At 38.6% G+C, this 13,199-nt stretch overlaps 1 protein-coding gene across 1 annotated transcript in view; it reads left to right on the forward strand.

Annotated features, from left to right (window-relative positions):
* The first annotated feature begins 9,054 nt into the window (after positions 1 to 9,054).
* LOC139733873 (uncharacterized) overlaps positions 9,055 to 13,199 on the forward strand; it is a 28,746-nt gene continuing 24,601 nt past the window's right edge. The window contains exons 1-2 of the mRNA XM_071644675.1: positions 9,055 to 9,106; positions 10,789 to 10,908. Coding sequence (XP_071500776.1) covers positions 9,055 to 9,106; positions 10,789 to 10,908 — 172 coding nt within the window. The remainder of the gene's footprint in view (positions 9,107 to 10,788; positions 10,909 to 13,199) is intronic.

Raw genomic sequence — 13,199 nt, forward strand, 5'->3', positions numbered from 1 at the left:
GCGATAAAATGCGAGCGAGCGAAGCAAGCGAGCTTGAAAATTTTGACATATGTACAGTCCCAAAACGGCAGTTTGTAGCTATATCTTTTTCGCGTAGGAAATTAAGGGGGGTGCGGGCGCACCGGGCGCAACTGCTGACAATTACTGGCAGCAACATCAGGAGAATGACATAACGATTAAATACGAGCGAGTTTGAAAATTTTGACATTTCACAGTCCCAAACCTGCCGTTTGTAGCTATATCTTTTTCGCTTTGAAAAATAAGGGGGGGGGGGGCGCACCGGGCGCAACTGCTGGTAATTACCCGGCAGCAACATCAGGAGAATAGCATGACGATTAAATGCGAGCGAGCTTGAAAATTTTTGACATTTTACAGTCCAAAAACTGCCGTTTGTAGCTTGACTTTTTTCGCTTAGGAAATTAAGGGGGGGTGCGGGCGCACCGGGCGCAACTGCTGACAATTACTGGCAGCAACATCAGGAGAATGACATAACGATTAAATACAAGCGAGTTTGAAAATTTTGACATTTCACAGTCCCAAACCTGCCGTTTGTAGCTATATCTTTTTCGCTTTGAAAAATAAGGGGGGGGGGGGGGGGGGGCGCACCGGGCGCAACTGCTGGTAATTACCCGGCAGCAACATCAGGAGAATAGCATGACGATTAAATGCGAGCGAGCTTGAAAATTTTTGACATTTTACAGTCCAAAATCTGCCGTTTGTAGCTTGACTTTTTTCGCTTAGGAAATTAAGGGGGGTGGGGCGCACCGGGAGCAACTGCTGGCAATTACTGGCAGCAACATCAGGAGAATGACATAACGATTAAATGCGAGCAGGGAGGTGTTTCTCTTCCCACCTCCCTGATGCGAGCGAGCTTGAAAATTTTGACATTTTACAGTCCAAAAGCTGCCGTTTGTAGCTATATTTTTTTCGCTTTGAAAAATAAGGGGGGGGGGGGCACACCGGGCGCAACTGCTGGTAATTACCCGGCAGCAACATCAGGAGAATAGCATGACGATTAAATGCGAGCGAGCGAAGCGAGGGAGATTGAAAATTTTGACATTTTACAGTCCAAAAACTGCCGTTTGTAGCTTTACTTTTTTTCGCTTAGGAAATTAAGGGGGGTGAGGGCGCGCCGGGCGCAACTGCTGGCAATTACCCGGCAGGAACATCAGGAGAATGGCATGACGATTCAATGCGAGCGAGCGAAGCGAGCGAGCTTGAAAATTTTGACATTTTACAGTCCAAAAACTGCCGTTTGTAGCTGTACTTTTTTCGCTTTGGAAATTAAGGGATGGGGGCGCACCGGGCGCAACTGCTGGCAATTACTGGCAGCAACAAATATCTCGTAAACACATTTATGATGTAATCTGGGGAAATTTCAATCCCAGAAGTGTATACTATTTTTTTAGGGGGGGGGGGGGATCCTCCGTTAATTGAAAGTATCTAGATATCTCCTCCCACCCAAGGAACATTTGCATTTCTTTAAACTGAAGTAACAGACCTGGTGCGCACTTTGGATGAAACATTTTGAAATCTGTCAATCTAAAGTGTATTAAGTAGAATGATTGAACGGGGAGGGTATGGGAGGGGTTAGGCCTATCCCCCTCTTACGCGAGGGAGATTTTGTATTTTCAGAATTGAAATTCAGCCATCTTTGGGTGAAATATTTAGACAGTCTTCTATCAAAAAAAGTAAGAACATTTCCACATCACGGGAGTTACGAGGAGGAGCAAAAGGATCTGTTTGTCCCCAATACTTTTATGGGGGAACCATCCCCCTCCCCCTCCATCGACGCCTCTGCATATGAGGGAGCTTTTGTAAGTGAAAGATCTGCTGCACACTCTTTGATAAATATAAGGAAATAAAACGTCAATCTCAAAAGTGTACAAAGTCTATCGAAAGGGACCCAGTAACTTTTGCATATTTATGATTGCAATTCAGCGATCCGGTGCATAATTCTGGCGGTATTTGTCCAATTTTCCATAAAGAAAGTTCGAGATTTGTCCTCATCTCGGGAATTGCTTGGGGGACAAAATGATTTGTCTCCCCCAACTTCATCCACTGCACACGATTGAACTTTTAAAGCGCTCGGTTTCGCACGCTTGCGCTTTTTTTTTCGGGGGGAGGGGATATAATGGTACTTGGCAGAATAACGAAGAACGGTTTCCACAGAAGTCGAGTTGTAGTGGCAAGGTATAGTGACACCTCTTCATGTAACCCGGGATAACTTATGACATGCGACAACTAACACACTAGTTTTCCTCTGATCAAAACACTATTGAGAACAAATTGCTGGATAAAGGTGAATATAGTTTTATTCACTTGAATAAATTTATTCCGCGAGATCAGTTTTGTACATTATGTGTTAAAAACCTTAACATAAAAAAGCAGTAACAAAGCAAACAAGGTTAAACAAACAAGCACAGTTTTTTTTCTCCGTATGTGTCTCTATGACAATCTTTGTGGACTCTAATAACATAATTATGTTCCGTAATTCCAATCGACAATTTAAAATCTTTTATGTCTAACCCCATTCCTTTGGAGAGTAAACAATAAACATTATCAGAAACGCAAGATTATAATAAGGACCGTATAGGCGGAGATTGAAAACTTGGAAGTTCATCTCGTATTGAAGGAAATTTTACCTTTTAAAGGACAAGTTCACCGTCATAAACATAAGGATTGAGAAAATGCAGCAATATTAGTAGAACACATCAGTGAAAGTTTGAGGAAAATTGGACAATCGATGCAAAAGTTATGAATTTTTAAAATTTTTGTGTTGGAACCGCTGGATGAGGAGACTACTACAGCTTGTGAGTCATATGCGTACAACAGGATAAAGAAAATGTAAAGAAAATTCAACATATTTTCATTTTTTTCGCATAATAAAAGAGCACTTGACTTGTCTCTTTCTAAAAGCAGGGGGAATAATATTACCCCTAACATATGTCGGTAACGAGTCAAGGGAATATGTACTCTTTTCAAAAGATGGAATTTTGTGGAAATTCTCTTTATATTTTCCTTATATTGTTGTACGCATGTGACATCTAAGTTATTCATACACTGCAGTAGTCTTCTCATCCAGCGGTTACTACACAAAAACTTCAAAAATTCATAACTTTTGAACGGGTTGTCCGATTTTCCTCAAACTTTCAATGACGTGTTCTCCTAATATTGCTACATTCTCTCAATCCTTATGTTTATGAGGGTGAACTTGTCCTTTAACTTCAGTTACCTCACAGGAATAGATTAAGCAAACCGTATTTCAATTGAAGACAACCCAACGTTTACCAACTATAAATCTCGCAACATAGGCCTACATATCAGAGCACTTCTGAAACCCAGGTCTATCAGCCTTTGAAAGTTCAAACATAATTGTGCATATGATGCCGACAATTTGAATAATTTCTTGAGATTTTTTCTTAAAGATTCTTTTGTATATTTCATTACCATTTAAACACCATTCATATTTGCAGAATAATCAAAATGAGTTCAGCCCTTCCTTTTCGTAGAGATAGGCCTAGTTCTATTATTTTGCTCACCTTTTTTTCCATCTTTGTCAAGTTAATGGCTTCATATCTGGCCCCTACTAAGCACAATGGCATGATAAGCAACGTTAATTTCGAACAACATTACAGGCTCATAAATACCAGTTGTAAAATTCATTCAGGATCACGGCACACTTCAGGTTTTATACATTCTTACCAACACGTGAAAATGATTTGGTAAGGTACAATATCCGTTTCAGTACTCAATTCCAAGTAGGTCCTATTGACTGGAAAAAAAAAGTGAAAATCTTTTCGTAGTATTCTGGCAAACTGTTAGAATGTCTTGCCTTTTCTGTGGGATTGTTTGATTAGGGATTAAAGAATCAATTTTTCTGTTCGTGAGATGAATGTTGCATATCAATAAAATTGGCTGCGAATAAACTTGTCTTATTAATCTATTGATGTATGTTTGACAACAGGTGAACTTTCTTGTGTTTTTTGCACATCTCCCATGAAATTGAAAACAAAAAGAAATCTGGTTAATAGGTCTGAACTATCAATCTAAAGCAATGTTCATTAGATTAAAGGAGGGAATCGACACCCGTTCCTTTTGTTTTTTCTGGAGGCAAACGAATTATACTAACTGAGTAAAATCACTGCCAATATGGAGAGGGTAAATGTGTTGCAATTCCTAAGACTGAAACTCGTACAAGGCTGTTAACGAACTCGTTTGTTATCTAGATCTTTGGGTAACTCATGCGGAGCTCGACGTGAGTCGTATCGCGCTCGGCATGGTGCACTCGTTCACGCCTACGTCCATGGCCCTATACAGACTGTGTTGCATCAAGGAGGTGGGAAGAGCACCTCCCTGGTTGCATGCAGCTGGTTGCCATCTGGTTGTGTGGCTACTATAGTAGTTCAACATCCGAAGCATGCATTACGGTCGATATTGCTCTACATGCATTGGCGTGCGAGAGAAATACGCGAGCGCTGATAGCACTGTTCAGCAGTATGCTCTCGTCACGAGGCGGGCGTGCGAACGTCATGGCTCAGGCATTACAGTATGTAGCCTATAACCTAGGTGGGGATGCAGCTGGTCTGATGCGACGAGACTACGAACAGTGGATGCGCGCGAATACACCGCCTATGATCCAGTTGTTAATTGTCGTTGTTTTCTTCTTTTTTTTTTTTTTTGAATCGGTGGCAGTCTTCTTATCCGGAAAAAAAAAAAAAAAACTGCCACCGATCGTGGCGCCTAGCGGACGCGGTATAGATGCGTCCACTGTTCGTAGTCTCGCCGCATCAGATGTATCGCTTGGCAAAGACAATTATCTCGCTGCATCATACGTTTAGCTTCACAGCAAAATTACAAAGACAATAACTGCATTCTCCGCCTAGATTATAGGCTATGCAATAATCCATCATGCTGAAATCAATATCACCACATTTCCTTTTGTTTGTTTTTTTGTTCCTACATCTTTTTCTTGGGAGAATTTCAGGGGGGGGGGATATTTGTACAGGCCATCCCCCCCCCCCTCCTTCAAAAGTGGGGGGGGGGGGATATATCCTCCCATCCCCCCCCCCCGGGATTTACGCCCATGCCACTCTTGACACTTGTTCACCGAACATACTCTCTCTAGAGAGAAGCAGATCGTTTACAACTGAATTATTTATAATATTGATATATGATCACATATCACTATTGTTAAATACATCTCAAATACGAGTCAAATGAAAAGTAACAGATAACGTTTAAAGGAGTGAAGGAATGAAGAAATCTATTCTAGATGGACAGAAATGATTGGAAGAATTGATTAGACAAGTGATGCTGACCTCCGTAATCATTGTGTGATTCATATCACAAAATGCATGATATATGGAAGAGGTTAAAAGTCTGAACAGAAGTATGATAAGGGAAAAAAAAAACATTTTCAGATGCGATACAGGGTTGCTATTTTTATCAGAGTAAGGATTTGAACAAAAATATTACCCCCTCCTTAAAAAAAAAAAAAAATCATTACGTTGATTTTGGCAAGTGTTATTTCTACAGTCTGCACAACTAGAAATCAAGTCATTATAAATGCAAACTGGCCACCAGTAGGCCTAATCACAGAATCAAATCTCGGAAGAGGAAATACTCTGTCTTTGCCAATCATTTTGAGAGAAATAATTTGATAGGTAATTCTGGATGTTAGCCTACTCAGCTTTGCTGGTATCGGCGCAGTACAAATACGGAGATAGGGGTTTGATGAACTAAATATGTTATGACAGTATCTAATTTAGTATTGGCAGACCCTACATGTTTGCTTCACATATCACATGATTTACATGATTTTACCGGTAGAGTAGAATTTCATTCTTTCTTTTTGTAATTTATGTAATCTAATGTATGGCAAATCCAATGCCCACACCAAGAGCTTTAGAAGCATGAAGGCGTCACGTGGTGCAGTATCGAATGCCATGTTGAATGTTACTGCAGTTGTGTCAGTTTGCCTCCTATAGAGTAACTAGTAACCCTAATATGCCATGGTGTAAACCTCCTGCGTGCTACATTATTCAGAGACTGCAACGCAGGCATGCTTCGGGAAAACATTCCGCAAGCTTTTCACCTGCATGTAATTGTGTACAGATTTTTGTTATGCTGGATATGTAATGAGCAGACAAGTAAATACTTGTGACAAGTCTGTCACTGTCTTTAATGATTATATTGCCTTAAAATGAGTAAGAAGCTGCACCATTGTTTAGGCATGACTTCTGCACACAAAACAGTAACAGGAACTTTGAATTTACTCAGAAATCCAACAGCGAATTAACACCGCTTGATATCAAATCAACGCACAATGCAAGATGCAGTAGCTCTGGGAGGAGTGGAATCGCGAGTAAAGCTTTCATTGCACTGTGACATTTGGCGATTTATCGATCGTTTTGGGCGGGTTTGTGCGTTTGAGCGAAATACATCTATGTAAACTTGGCAGGCCATCGACTGTATGCGAACGTGGCGTATAAAGAATGAAGAATTGAATACGAAGCTGCTGAGGAGTATAACATTCTTAACAAAGCAATCAACATTGTACTAACCTGTATTTTTCAGTACATCAATCTTAAAATCGCACATACTTTGAATTGTGATACATATTTTATCTATTAGCAGATGATTAGCCTATTGCAGACGTATATCCAATGCCTAAAACGTTACGCTTAGATTTAGTAAATCTTTTATATTCAGCTTCCCCTTTCTGTTGCCTGTTGGACGCAGCAGAGCAAAATTACAATTTTAAGTCCTGTAAAAACAACTTATTTTCTTCATGTTTTCAGTCAACAATGTTATTGGTCTTCCTTGTCTCTCACTTACCCTTCAATAGATTTTTTTTTTTTTCATAATGTTATTCTCATGATGATTGTAAAGAGTGGGAGCTCTGGCATACTATCCCTTTACGTATGATTTGGCATACGTGAATTAGTCTTCTCTAGCTCTTCATGTGCCACGGTGGAAACCCCCTTTGTGCCACGTTATTCTGAGACACAAACGAAGTCGTGCTTTGAGAAAACATTCTGTTTTTCAAGTCCATATAACTTTTATAGATTTCTGTTGATCTGGACAAATAGTGAGTAAAGTTGTAGAGAAAATGCCAAGCTTTGCTTTGATGTATTATTGTGTGAAAAGCTATGATTGTTTTTCTTTCGCATGACCAGCAGCTATATTGCTGCAGAGGTATGACTTTTGCACACATTACAGTGACAGAAACTTAGAAATTACTCTCAAATCCAGTAGAGAACACGTTTTGATAATCAATCTCTACATTAAATGCAAGCTATATGTAACAGGAACGGAAGAGCGAGAAACGCTTTAATTGTACCGCGGCATTTGGCGATTTGTCGAACGGATTGGGCGGATTGGTGCGTTTGAGCAGAATATGCGAAGTTGGCACGCAATCGACTAAGTCGGACGTTCGAACGTGGCACACAAAGGGCTCACACGGGTAAATAATTCTCCATAGAGACGTGTGTTAACATTCAAATTTCAAAAAAAAAAATATGAGAAATAGCTGGGAGAAATTAGGTGTTTCATCTTCACTAACCTGGATAAGTGAGCTATACCCTGTCATCCATCAAATTTGCAAGGCAGGTTCTTCGGCTCAAACTCTGTCCAAGGGTCCGCAAAGCCAGACTACGAGTTCTTGTCACTAAAAAAAATCACCTATTTTCCGTACACGCACCAATGAATATAGTCCCTTCAAATTCCATGAGAAAAGCTTTCATCTTCAAACCAAAATGCAGTTTGTAGAGGAATTCATACTCAATATCTGCAGCTATTCAGTTTTATGCCAAACTGCATTAATGATTTTTAATTATTTTTTTCTTCATTTATTTTGGTATCTTTGGTAAGAATTCGTGAAGATGTCTGGGACATTCCATTTTATTTACAGGTGTGAGCCCTAAAGAGCTGGAAAGCCCTGTCCAGTCATGTCTTGTATGAATTCTGTGTGATTTTTACCGCTCTGCGGTAAAGCATCACATTTCAGTAGCATCAAGCTTATTACAATTAGTCTGTTCCATTAGGTTGGTCAAAGATCTATATTTTAATTGCAATGGAAAATGCAATGGACCGTAAAAATTACACTTTTTGCATTTTCCTACAATTTACTACACTACATTTCTTGCTATGATAGCTTCCCTTCCCGGATATCCAAACTGGCGGTACCTTTATGTTCACCTTTGACCACACTTCTTTTTTCCCCCTACCAATAGAATGGAATCATTTTTGGTAACTCCTCTTCTTGTCAATTTGATATCATATCTTTTTATATTTCTCATCTTCAATAGTAGATTGTACTTCGTACTAGTTTTAGTGACTCTCTTGAAAAAAAACTTTGGTAAAGTTTTGCGTGATCCCCACATGTGAGGGCTGTGTCAACACAAATTAATACTGGTAGAAAAAATATAGCTCAAGGTAAAGTGAGGAATGGGAAACCCACTCAATTGCAGCAGCTACTGCTGAAGTGTTTGTCTGCGGAAGATCCGGGATGCCTAGATAGTTAAAGTAGGAAAATGTAAATTAGAATTCAAACTATTGCCACGCCTCTTTGACATCTCCTGTGTGTTATACGGGATATGGGCAATGGTTAAACATTACTGTTTTTGCCGATTTTGATCCAGTCTTCAGCGGACAAGCATAGAGGTAAGGAGAAGAGCCGGGAGAGAAAATACATCCCATCGACGTTTGAGACATGCAACAACGTACTTAGTCTTGTCACCTCCCTGGTCTTGCTCGAAATTGTGCTATCATAATTTCATTCCGCGTATTGACAGTAACAGTAACAGAAGGAATGACACGATAAAGAAACGCATCAATTGCCATTTGGTATTTATTCAATTTAATTTTATTGTTTTGCTTTAGCAATTAATGCATTTCTCTATGGTGTCCTTCGTTCTATGTATATATACATGAATAATGATATATTTGTATGCGTGTTTTCTCGCAATATTAAACCAAATAGGACTATATCCACACACTTCGAATATCTTGAAATGCTTCCCTCCTCTTAATTTCAGGTAGGAAGTTACCATGGATGTGCTGAAAGGTTTGGGGATCCTTCTTCTTGTGACGTTTGCAAGGGGTGAGTTACAGTCTGTAAGCACTTTAAAGATGAGCATAGCGACGAATGTGTGCTGGAATGCATGTTTGTGTGCATGTGTTTTATCAAAATGGGTGATTGCCTCTTTTTTTTTAATATAACGGCAGAAAATGTGAAGATTTCTATTCAAGTTCTTACACGGTGTTGTTTACACTATTTTTAAACAGTGTCAAGCTTTGTCATAAATTTTTCATGCGTCTTTTTGCCACTAAGGAATTATAAAGATATAGCCGAACTTAGTTTTGCATTGCATTATCATATGTGACCGTGCATCACAGAACGAAAAAAAAAGTGGCACCCCTTGATTTTATTTAATATTAAGTGAGGACTCAAACAAGGTGAAATTGGTCAACCAAGTCAATCTTGAGTTTTCCTATTTTCTGAAAGAGCTATCCTTTTTTTACATTATTCTTCAATTTGGGATCATAACATGAAAGGGAAAGTGTGTTTTCAGCAGTTTTTCTACAACCCATTTTTTGGGGAGAATAAAATGATCAGGTATATCTTAGAGTCCCATTTTCATTTCTTGAAATCATTTACACACTTTTCAATTTTAAGTCTAATAACTTTTGAAAGAATCAATCTACTATTTTGAAAGTTTGAATTAATCATGGACAGCATATGCTAATAGAACATGCTCAATTTCAACTTAATCTGATAATCCCGTCATTGTTGTTGCTCCAGTAATTTACTTTCTGTGTTTTGTCCCTTTCATTGCACAGCTAGCACGGCTTGGCAGACATTAGGCTCCTGAATAGACCCTGTACTTCAGAGTCTCTTTTCTCAGTTCACACTTTTCTAGAGTGCCAGAGTGTATGCTTTCTTTCTAGTATTTAAATGAGCTTGGAGATTATTTGCATTGTGTTATAGATAATTTTAAAGTTTAGAGTCTGCTCTTTTAAGAGTCTGCCCTCAAGTAAAAATCCATATCTGGAGACTTTTTATTGTTTTTTTTTTTTATGCAGGGTTACATATGCAAAATTCTTATTATTTTATAATTATGGTGCAATAGAAGTTGGAAACACGATTTGGACAGATGTAGCCCTATATGTAGGACCTCCCGGACATAGGCGTCTAATTTATGTTAAGTTTGTTAACTATTAAAATAATGATGTGTACATGTTTAACACCTAAGTCTAGATATAAAGTCATTTTGTCGCTTTTCGAAAAGCCATTAAGTTGTTGTTGTTTTTTGTGTGTGCATGTGTTTCATTGCCGATTTTTTTTTAATTGCAAATATTAATTCGATGTGTTCATGAACCTAAACCAATTGATAATGATAAGTATGAGGAGTCATGTCGAAGACCACCGAAGCTTTAATGAAAATAACTTTTACACAGATTGCCCGATTTTCTTCCAACTTTGGTGATGCGTTCTAAATTTTCTGCATTTCTTCAATGCACATATTATATACAGTGTACTTTGATTTTATGTTCACTTAATGAATTGAAAGGGGGGTGGGGGCTGAATAAATACTTTTTTATGCTTGTTTTATGTTATTTTGACTAGATAAAGCATTTATAGAATGCAAAAACTACCGAGTAATGCAGGTAACCTTTGTTGGCACCACGAACATAGGTCAAATAATGTCATGAATCTTTCCAGATTTTTTTTTGATGACTATAAAAGATGGTTCTTCTGTTATGGTGTGAAAAAAAAAACAGGTCAATTATTCCCCCGTCTCGGAATGGAAGATGGTCGTCTGACCGATGCCCAGATCACCGCATCAAGCTGTTGGGCCGCCAATCATTGCACGGATCGTGCACGTCTGAATCAACCACAAGGTAAGCCGTGCTGCAGTCAAAAATTGTCTTGCTTCTATAACATAAGTTTAGAGGAAATCCACCTCAAGAATAAATAAACTTCCAAGAAAGAGAATTTTTTTCAGGGCAGAACGATACAAATGTGACGAAAAATTGGAAGAGAAATAAGGAAGATATTGTTATGACACTTTGAATTTTTTTTTCAAACATTCCATTTCTTGACCAGTCCTTATGAATATTCAAATGAGCGAATTAATGATGTGGTGCCAGGTAAAAATGGCAGAGGTAGAAATGGCAGAGGTAAAAATGGCAGGGGTAAAAATGGCAGAGGTAAAAATGGCAGGGGTAAAAATGGCAGATGTAAAAATGGCAGGGGTAAAAATGGCAGAGGTAAAAATGGCAGGGGTAAAAATGGCAGAGGTAAAATGGCAGGGGTAAAAATGGCAGAGGTAAAAATGGCAGGGGTAAAAATGGCAGAGGTAAAAATGGCAGGGGTAAAAATGGCAGAGGTAAAAATGGCAGAGGTAAAAATGGCAGAGGTAGAAATGGCAGAGGTAAAAATGGCAATGGCAAAAATGGCAGAGGTAAAAATGGCAGGGGTAAAAATGGCAGAGGTAAAAATGGCAGGGGTAAAAATGGCAGAGGTAAAAATGGCAGGGGTAAAAATGGCAGAGGTAAAAATGGCAGAGGTAAAAATGGCAGGGGTGAAATGGCAGAGGTAAAAATGGCAGAGGTAAATGATTATGTGGTAAAAATGTCAGAGGTAAAGTTGTCAGTGGTCGAAATGTCAGTGGTCAAAATGCTAGAGATAAAAATGCCACTGATGAAAATTTAGTCGTTGAAATGTGAGAGGACGAGGTAAAAGTGACAGAGATTTTTTTCCTTCATGTTTCTGACACCTTTCTCGCAATACGCGCTTTTCGTGCCTTCTTCTCCTGAAATAAAGCACTGGGGAGACCGGGGAGAAATGGGACACGGGGAGAAATATGGGACACTCATGTAACTTGAAAAACGCTCGGCCAGTCAACAATCCAATTATATCAGTAAAAAGATGAGCGTCGGTACACCTGAAAATGGACATATTAACCACTATACAGCTCTACAGGTATCTTGTCAGTAAAATATCAAACTCACTTTAGATCTGGTAGGTCCTATAGTATATTAATAAGTATTTTTAAAAGCGTGCAAACTTCTGAAAATAAAATTGCTTGATAACAGACATGCAGGTATGAAAAATGATATTATTGGCACGGATCTTTTACTGTTTCCATTTGGTTTCCGTTACCACTAGGAGAAATTTCGAGATTTTTGTTTTTGCGCCATGTGATACTTGAACAATGTAATAAAATATTTTGCAAAAGCTTTTTTTTTTTTGCGCCGTATCATACTTGAACAATGTAATAAGATATTTTGCAAGAGCTTACTTATGTCTGCCGATACATCTGCTGTAGTTTGTTTTTTTGCGTTTTGTATTTTTACTTCTACATTATGCCGTGATCAGGCCTTGTGAGATAAATAGGCTTCTACGAAACCTATATGTGAGAAAATAATATTGAACAGGTGAAAAATTAGCGGTTTGCTTCGACTATGTCTCCTTCACTTCTTTACACTAAACAGTTCAAGAAATGAAAAATAATGACAATATACTAGCCTGGACGTGAGCGGAATTCGTTTGTGTAAGAGTGTGTATGTGAGAGTATGTATCTGCGTATATGTTTATACCAAAAGTGGGTTCGTGTGTGTGTGTGTGTGTGTGTGTGTGTGTGTGTGGGTGTGTGATAACTTCACTGGGCGAAACAACGTAGGATTAAACTGTTTAAGGGCTTTGCAGCATTGTTGGAACCCCCTTATAATGATAGGTAATAATAATAATAATAATAATAATAATAATAATAATTGTAATAATGATAATAATAATGATAATACTGAATAATAAAATAATTTACCATAGGACTACTAGGCTCTTAGCTGGTTTATTATTTCTCTGCACACAGACAGATTACGCCACTGCACTTGAATCAAACCCAGAATGCTGAGAGTGCTCTAATCTCTTTAAATCTACCACCAGAGATAAGAAGTGTTACCAACTTAAAGGACTTCAAAATTATGCTTGACGCAATCAATGTGGAAGAGCTGGTCAAAAAGCTCACTTCAGAATTTAAAATTTTAAGAAATAAATCCGTTCACACCGGCTGCGCGGGATAACAGCCTTCAGGCAGTGATTGCGCAGAACCCAACCAGAACCAGAACCAGAAAACATAATTCATTCAATATTCTTCAAACCTGCAATTTGGAATTGAAAATTCGATAAA

The sequence above is a fragment of the Diadema antillarum genome, unplaced genomic scaffold (genome assembly GCF_040938485.1).
Source record: "Diadema antillarum isolate AM-2024a unplaced genomic scaffold, OU_Dant_1.0 seq00000501_RagTag, whole genome shotgun sequence".
Taxonomy (NCBI): domain Eukaryota; kingdom Metazoa; phylum Echinodermata; class Echinoidea; order Diadematoida; family Diadematidae; genus Diadema; species Diadema antillarum.